The sequence below is a fragment of the Rhipicephalus sanguineus genome, chromosome 8 (assembly GCF_013339695.2).
Source record: "Rhipicephalus sanguineus isolate Rsan-2018 chromosome 8, BIME_Rsan_1.4, whole genome shotgun sequence".
Taxonomy (NCBI): Eukaryota; Metazoa; Arthropoda; class Arachnida; order Ixodida; family Ixodidae; genus Rhipicephalus; species Rhipicephalus sanguineus.
The window spans coordinates 49,943,827-49,952,733 of record NC_051183.1 but is presented as its reverse complement, the minus strand read 5'-3'; the positions used below and the strand labels follow the sequence as shown (position 1 = coordinate 49,952,733).

Here is an 8,907-nt window from a genome sequence, read left to right as displayed (position 1 = left end):
TGGCGTCTTTCGTTAAGCAGCTGGCGTCTTTTCGTTTTGCTTTAGAAACACCTGGCGTTCTTTCGTTTTGCTTTTACAAAACATCTGGCGTCTTTCGTTGGTTTATTTCAGCAATCAACGGCGTATTGAACAAAATTTTTTGTAATGGACGTGACTCGGAGCCAGACGCTCAGCAACAGAACAAAAGGTTTATTGCGCGTTCCCATAAATAGCGGCTAGCAGATGACGTCATTTGCACGTGGCTCACGTGCGTCTCAACACACAGAGCGGCGTTTGGTGCCGCGTGCCTAACATTCCTCCCTTTTAAGTTTAAATATATACACAATTTCTCTAAACACTGGAGCCAAACCGAACGACTGGTCTACGAGTTCGTGTAGATCTTCTCAGCTCGGGTCCCTCGGGCGTGTAGAGAGGTCTTGGGCTGGTGATGCCAGGCTCCACGTCAACAGGTGATTGTACCGGAGGAAGCCGGAAGTGGTAGTCAGGTAGTGGCTCTGAAGGCTTCTCCGTCGGCCATGCGCGCCTCAGTTGGTTGCGATGCCTATGGTGCACGTCTCCATTTGCCATTCGAACTAGATAGGAGACTGGACCCTTCACTTTGATTACTTCAGCCAACTTCCATCGCGGTCCCGCAGCGAAGCATCGGGCGTAGACCGAATCTCCTACACCAAATCCTTTCACAGTGATGTCAGAGGTGGAGTGCCGACGGACTGGGTGCAACTTGTCTAATGCTGAACGTAATTTTCTGCCCATCATCATCTCCGCCGGGCTCTTTCCAGTCTCTGAATGTGGGGTGGTATGTTGTTTATATAAGAAGCGGGATATCTTGCACTGGGTGTCATTTCCCGACTGTTTCTTCAACACTTCTTTTACTTCCCTCACCATTCTTTCGGCCCTTCCGTTACTAGAAGGGTGATAAGGTGCTGTAAACACTGAGCGGATGCCGTTAAGCTTGAGAAACGCCTGCATCTCCTCGCTCGTAAATGCGGTTCCGTTGTCGGAAACGATAACATCTGGAACTCCGTGAGTGGCAAACAGTGCACGTAGAGCTGAGATTACTGCCGAAGTTTTCATGGAAGGCATAATCTTCACTTCAGCCCAGTTGGAGAATGCGTCCACCACGACGAGAAAAACTTCGCCTTGTACTGGTCCGGCAAAGTCGATGTCCAAACGGCTCCAAGGTTGATCTGGCTTAACCCAGAAGTGAACTGGTTCTTTTGGATCGCTTTGACGGTTCACTTGGCATCTTTCACAGTGACGCACAAATTCCTCGATTTGTTTGTCCATTTTCGGCCACCATATTAGCGATCTTGCTTGACTCTTCATAGCTGTCATGCCAGGATGGTTTGCGTGCAACAAACGAAGAACATTATTTCTTGCTGCTTGAGGTATGACCACTCGATTTCCCCAGAGGATGCAATCCCGATGCAGAGATAACTCGTTCTTTCTTGTTGCAAAAGCCGCAAGATCGTTGTCAAACTTTGTTGGCCAACCAGAGAGAATGTAATTCTTCACAGTTGGCAATATATGGTCCCTCTTCGTGAGTTCCGCGATGTCAGACGCTTGTAAGGGTGGATACTCCACAGCGTCCAACAGCAACACGTCACCAGGTGGTTGCGTCTCGTCCTCGCGTCCCGGTACTGGAAGACGGCTTAATGCGTCAGCGTTGCTGTTGCGGGGACCTGGTCGATATTCCAAGGTGTAGTCATATGCAGCCAAAAGAAGAATCCAACGAAGCATTCTTGGGGAAACAACTTCCGGAATGCGTTTCTCTCTGTTAAACAATCCCAGCAGAGGCTGGTGATCAGTTGTAACAATGAAGTTACGTCCAGCCAAATATTGGTGGAACTTCTTTACGCCATACACGATGGCTAAGCCCTCCTTGTCAATCTGCGCATACTTTCGCTCGCTCGATCCAAGCGTTTTAGAAGCGTATGCTATTGGGCGTTCTGTGCCATCTTGTTCCCGATGAGCCAACACGGCTCCAATTCCAACAGGTGATGCGTCGCACGACAGCACAATTGTTTGGTTCGGGTCATACGAAATGAGAACTGCTTCTGACGATAACAAGTTCTTCAGCGCAACAAAGGCTCGGTCGTGCTGGCTATTCCAGCTCCAAGCACTGTCTTTGTCCAACAAGCGGTGAAGTGGTTCCGCGACTTCTGCTTTTCCTTTTAGGAATCGGCTATAAAAATTAATTAGCCCAAGGAACGATTGCAGTTCCTTCTTTGATGACGGCGTCGGTGCGTTCAGGATCGCGTCCACTTTGCTTGTAGAAGGATGAATGCCCGTAGCATCAATCACATGACCCAGAAACTCAATGCTCGACTTGCGGAATTCGCATTTTTCTTTGTTCACCCGCAGACGTGCGTTCTGTAGCCGGGTGAGCACTGCCTGTAGGCGTTCTGCGTGCTGTTCTGGCGTCTCTCCTGAGATTAAGATGTCATCGAGATAGCATTTGACTCCCGATACTCCTGCCAACAACGTGTCCATGGTGCGCTGGAACAACCACGGCGCTACGGTAATTCCAAAAGGCAGTCTGCGCACTTTAAATAAGCCCTTCATAGTGTTTACAGTAAGGACATCAGCTGATGCGTCGTCCACCACAAGCTGTTGATAGGCCTGAGCCAAATCCAGCTTCGTGAAAATTTTGCTTGGTCCTAGCGTTGCTAGCATTTCATCAGTTGTGGGCAAGGGATAGAGGCTACTTTGAACGGCCTTGTTCACCGTGCTGCGATAATCACCACACAAGCGTACGGAACCATTTCGCTTTCTCACGGCTACGATGGGGGTTGCCCATGTAGAGGACTGTACTGGCTCCCACACGCCTTGCTTAACAAGCCTGTCTATCTCTGCTGCCACGTCATCTCGAAGGGCAAACGGTACTGCTCTGCTTTTCAAAAACACCGGCTGTGCTTCATTTTTTAGATCAATGTGCACTGGTTGTTGAGTGCATCCTGGAAGATCATTCGCAAAGACCTCTTGAAATCGCTGAAGTATTTCTGACTCATCAGATATTTTCTTTATTCCTTGAATTTTAATTCCTAAAGCCTTAAACCAACTTCTTCCAAGAAGACTACTGCCTTGCTTGTTCACCACTAGTAAAGGCAACTTTGCACATTTTTCTTTGAAACGCACTTCGACTATTGCTTTTCCCAGCATCTCAAGTGGCTCTTTCGTCCAAGTCACAAGCTGCGTTCCGGTACTGACTAGCGGAATTTTGCCTGCGCGTCCTTCAGTTGCTAGCCACGTTTCTTGACTAACCAGCGAGTGAGACGCTCCTGAGTCTACTTCCATCTGCACCTCTTTCCCTTGGATCAGCACAGTGGTAATAAATTTTTCTGACTCGCGAACTTCGTAAACAGAGTAAAGCTCTTCCACTTCGTGCAACGGTCTGCTTGCCTGACTTTGCTTCCGTGCCGGATTTTTTCCTCGCTTCTGTGCCGCAGTTTGATTATGACTTGACGGCGATTCTTTTCTGAAGCGACAAGCTCTAGCGATATGGCCTTTTTTCTTGCAATAGTGACAAGCTTCATAACGAAATTTGCAAGTTTTAGAACTGTGCTCACCGTTGCAGCGGTAACAGACGCCATCTCTGGACGCAGCTGGCTCCTTTGGGCGCGTTTCGTGGACGGCCGCGTCGCCTATGCAGTTCGCGTCGCTGAGGCTCTGTGTCCTGATTTCTCGTTGCTGCCGTTGGGTTGCTTCCGCCGTCACGGCCATGTCGTACGCCACAGTGAATGTCAGGTCCCTCTCTGCCAGTAGGCGTTGCTGCACAGCCTCGTTGCTGATGCCGAAGACGAAACGATCTCGCATCATCTCGTCCATAGGAAGCGTGTCGTCTCCGAAGCCATAGTTTTCAGCCAGTCTTCTCAGCGCTGTCACGTAATCTGCGACGCTTTCGCCTTGCGCTTGGTTACGCTTGTAAAATAAAAATCTACCGTACAGCACTGACGGCTTCGGATGCATGTGTTCTCGGACCGCTTTCTTGATCTTCTCGTAGGCTGCAGCAGTTGGCCTTTCGGGTTTGACCAGCGTCACGATGAGACTGTACGTTTCTTCTCCACAGGAGCTGAGTAAAACAGCACGCTTTTCTTCATCCTTCGAAAGCTTGTTGGCTTCGCAGTACATTTCAAGTCGCTCCACGTACTCGTCCCATGACGCACTTGTACCGAGACGGTACTCCCCGATGCCGCTGACTGGCATTGCACTGCGCGTCTTGTTCGGGCCTGCGCTGGTCCGCTGCCTGTCTTCGTCGCCACTGTAATGGACGTGACTCGGAGCCAGACGCTCAGCAACAGAACAAAAGGTTTATTGCGCGTTCCCATAAATAGCGGCTAGCAGATGACGTCATTTGCACGTGGCTCACGTGCGTCTCAACACACAGAGCGGCGTTTGGTGCCGCGTCCTAACATTTTTATTGTTTATTCACGCATAGGAGAAATCTCACCAGGCACTACCTTGGAGGTAAACAATGGCTGCTAATGGGAATGAGAGACAGAAGAAGTCGGCTTTTAGCTAACACTTACACTTTTCCTTTCATCCCAATGTTCATGTTATATTCAGTTGAAATGTTATTATTTCTTTAACGCTTTATACTTTGTAACATGCTTTCTTCCACTGTTTTGAAACCAACATCACCACTGTCTGCCTGGGGGACCGGAGCTTTGTCAAGCCGAAGAACTTTCGGCTTTTTCTCCGGTTCTCCCTTTTTCACCTTATGTATGAAATGGTGAAAATAAAAGATTTTGATTGATTGATTGATTGATTGATTGATTGATTGATTGATTGATTGATTGATTGATTGATTGATTGATTGATTGATTGATTGATTGATTGATTGATTGATTGATTGACTTCTACTTCTACTAACGTTTCCTACTGGAACATGCCAATGGCTGCTAATGGGGAATGATATACAGAAGAATTCGGCTTTTAGTTAACGCGCACGCTGCGAATTTTTTATTGTTCAACAACGCACAGGAAAAATCTCCCACCGGCACCACCTTGGAGGTCAAGATCTTGTACTAGCGTTACGACTGGTTACGCACTACGACTACGACAACTACGAGGGACGAACGGGTGCCGCCTTAAGGAGCTTCGCCCCTAATAGCGTGCACTACACCACGGCTTTCGCAAGACAGATTCTCCGTCTTCATTACATGACCTAGCTCACACTGGCAGCCACGTGAGCACGCCCACGCTAGTACGCGCGCTACGACTGGCGTAAGGACCTTTAATTAAACGTCATAATTTTTCTCCAATACCTCGCGCCAACCAATCACGTTTGTCCTTTGTGTCGTGACATGATCGCGCTAGCGACCTGTTCAGTTGCACTTTGCACTCGCCATGGGTCGGACACCTGTCGTTCGTTTCAAAGAGGAGCAGTAGCAGTACGAAGAGCGTAGGCGCGCCCAAAAGCGCGAGTGTGCGCGTCGCCATCGACCGAATGATACCGAGGACGATCGGGCAAGTGGAGCCAAACGCACGCGCGATGCCTCGCCGTCGGAACGCTTCCCCAGCTTTGCTGGTCTTTCTTGTTCACAGTTAGAAAAGTTCTTTCTTTTTTCTTTCTTTCTTTCCTTCTTTCTTTCTTCCTTTCTTTCTTTCTTTCTCTTCCTTTCTATCTTTCTTTTTTCTTTATTTCATTCTTTGTTTATTAGCCCGCGCTATGGTCTAGTGATTATGGTGTCCGACTTCTGACTCGAACGTCGCGGGATCCAATCGCGAGTGCTGTAGCCGTATTTCGATGGCGGCAAAGTCCTAGATGGCCGTGGGCTTAGATTTAGGTGCACCTTAAAGAGCCCCAGGCGGTCTAAATTTACAGAGCTCTCCACTACGGCGTCTCTAGAAATCGTGTCGTTGTTTTGGGATGTAAAACCCGAACAATTATTGTTATATTTCATTGTTTATTGTTCTATACGAATGTGTGTTGATCTGCGTGAGCCCAATAAAGCTATAGTTGTTGATAGCTTTCCACTACCACAGACTGACGAGCTGCTGCACAGCTTAGCTGGCGCCAAGCGATTCTCGAAGCTGGACTTGGCGTCTGCCTACCATCAACTAGAGCTCGATCCTGAGAGTCGTGATCTGATTACCTTTATCACGCGCGACGGGCTTTTTCGCTTTAAGAGAGTATGTTCCGGCTTGGCTTCAGCCCCGTCAGCATTTCAAAAGATGATGCATCTCATACTGAAAGGGTGCAAAGGTGTACTTTTCTACATCGACGACATTATCGTATATGGTCGTTCTCGAGAAGATCATCTTTCAAATCTCCGCATCGTTTTGCAACGACTTTCTAAAGCGGGCCTGAAACTCAACCAGAAGTGCGTTTTCGACGTCACGGAACTAACGTTTCTGGGACATGTTGTGAACGGCAAAGGACTCTTTCCACTAGCGTCATCTATCCAAGCGATGAAAGAAGCTCTGGCGCCTTCAAACATCAATGAACTTCGTTCCCTGCTTGGTCTGGCGGGATTTTACTCTAAGTTCGTTCCCCATTTTTCGGATGTTGTGGAACCTTTACGGGCATTGCTTCGAGGCAACGAGCCATTTGCTTGGACGTCAGCTGCCGAAGAGAGTTTCGTCCGTTTGAAATCACTGCTGACAACTTGCAAGGTTCTACATTTCTTTGACCCGAACCTACCCGTCATCGTCACGACCGATGCCTCCGGGTACGGACTGGGCGCTGTGCTGCAACAAGATAACAAGGGGATTCTACAGACGGTTGCCTTTGCCTCCCGTACCTTGAGCCCACAAGAAAGGAAATACTCTGCAGGCGAACGTGAAGCCTTAGCATGTGTTTGGGCCTGTGAACATTGGCACGTGTACCTTTGGGGTCGCCCCTTTGTCTTGCGAACCGACCACAGTGGTCTTGTCACCTTGCTATCAACCAAAGGTGTTGGACATCGGCCATTGCGAATTTCACGTTGGTCAGCGCGACTTCTTTGTTACAACTACACCGTAGAGTACCGTAAGGGAAGCGATAATGTGGTGGCTGATGCGCTCTCTCGACTGCCTTTGCAAGGAGAAACCAATCAGGTTGCCGAAGATGAGTTTGTTTGCCTTCTTTCTAAGATGCTAACCATTGCAGAATTACAAGCGGAGAGTGCATCTGACAGTACAATCGCAAAAGTCATGGACTTCGTTTTGTCATCTTGGCCTGATGAGGCATCTCTGGAAGCGGAGCTAATGCCATATTTTCATGTCCGTGCAGAACTATCCATTGTACACGACTTGCTTTACCGTGGTGACAGGATCGTAATTCCAAGTACCCTTACTCGTCGTTTGATGGAAGTCGCACACGAATCACATCCGGGGATCAGTCGTACAAAAAGCCGTTTGCGAGAGTTGTACTGGTGGCCTCGAATGGATAACCATGTAGAACAACTGGTTAAAACATGTGTTGTTTGTCAGTCATGTGACAAATCAGCACGGCCAACCGCAGCACCTATGCAGCCAGTAGCTTTCCCTGACAACCCTTGGGAGAAGATTGCCATTGATATTATTGGCCCATTTGAGCAAGCTCCCATCACTTGCCGTTATGCAGTGACGCTTATTGATTATCACAGCAAATGGCCAGAAGTTTTTTTTTTGCAAGACAAGTTTCTACGGCGACGGTCAAGAACTTTCTGCTACAAGTGTTTTCTCGTGAAGGCTACCCGAGTGAAATGGTTTCCGACCACGGACCGCAGTTCAGCTCAGCTGAATTTGAAAAGTTCCTTCAGGAACGTGGCATACGCCATTGCTTTTCTTCTGTTTACCATCCGCAAGCAAACGGGCTTGTAGAAAGGTTTAACAGAGTCCTCAAATCTGTTGTCCAGATGGCAGTATACGAGCGGCGTGATATCCGTGTCGCCGTGACAGATTATTTGGGGGTCTACCGCTGCACACCTCATGCCACAACGGGAGTTGCACCCGCCGTTTTGCTGCACGGACGACTGCCACGAACACGCTTAAGCATTGTTGGATTACCGGATTCTTCATTTCACGAAAATCCAGCACAGGCGATGAAATGGCTGCGTCAGCGTGTCAGACAAAACCAAGCTTCTTCCAAACTTTACACAGACTGCCGTCGCGGAGCCCGGACAAGACACTTTGCCGTCGGCGACTATGTCCGCGCGAGAAAGTCGTCAGTTCACGGGAAAATATCTTCGCGCTTTTCAGAACCGAAGAAGATTACTGAGCAACGAGGGCCAGCTTCATTTCTTTTCGATGACGGGCGAGTGTGGAACGCCTCCAAATTTCAAGTGACACACGCAGAAGCTGCAGAGAAGTGCACAGGCAATCGACCGGGTATTCTATCGGGTAGGCAATCGACCGGGCTGTCGATGGACACACCATCCAGCAAGTGGAGGCCGCCATTTTGGAAAATCGCCGCGTTATCGTTCGAGAACTAACCCAACATGTCAAGATTAGTGTGGGGTCCATGGAAAAAATCATTCAGGACCACCTTCACATGCGTAAGGTATCCGATCACTGGGTTCGCCGGCTGCTCACACCTTTCCAAAAGCAGGAACGAGTCGAATGATCCCTGGCTCTTTTGACCATGTGCCATGGAAACCAGCAGGACTTTTTAAAGGGCCGAGGGGCATTATGGTGCGAATATCCTGCTAAAATGAAACGAAAGCTTCTTTATCATTATTATTGCTGACATTTCTTGCTCACACTCTGTAGCCGCTACTGTATCGGCACTCGAGTTGCAACTTGAGTCCTTATCGAAAGGATGAACACGTTGTTGAGTAGTATGCCGTAGAACTTTGCATGCGCGCAGTATCAGTGCGTTTTTCCTTCTTCAGCAGTTTATTTTTCAGTATCTGCAGGTTTTCTCGCATACCCAATTGCATGCACATATTATTAAGTGTTTCCAATACTGTTTTACACTTTGCGCGGCAGATGCACGGCGTC

General features: G+C 48.6%; 1 protein-coding gene across 1 annotated transcript in view; it reads right to left on the bottom strand.

The window, feature by feature from the left end:
* LOC125759448 (uncharacterized) overlaps positions 1-4,250 on the bottom strand; it is a 20,667-nt gene extending 16,417 nt beyond the window's left edge. Inside the window, exon 1 of the mRNA XM_049418232.1 lies at positions 3,570-4,250. Within this exon, the coding sequence (XP_049274189.1) occupies positions 3,570-4,206 (637 nt within the window). The 5' untranslated portion in view covers positions 4,207-4,250. The remainder of the gene's footprint in view (positions 1-3,569) is intronic.
* Positions 4,251-8,907: the final 4,657 nt, after the last annotated feature.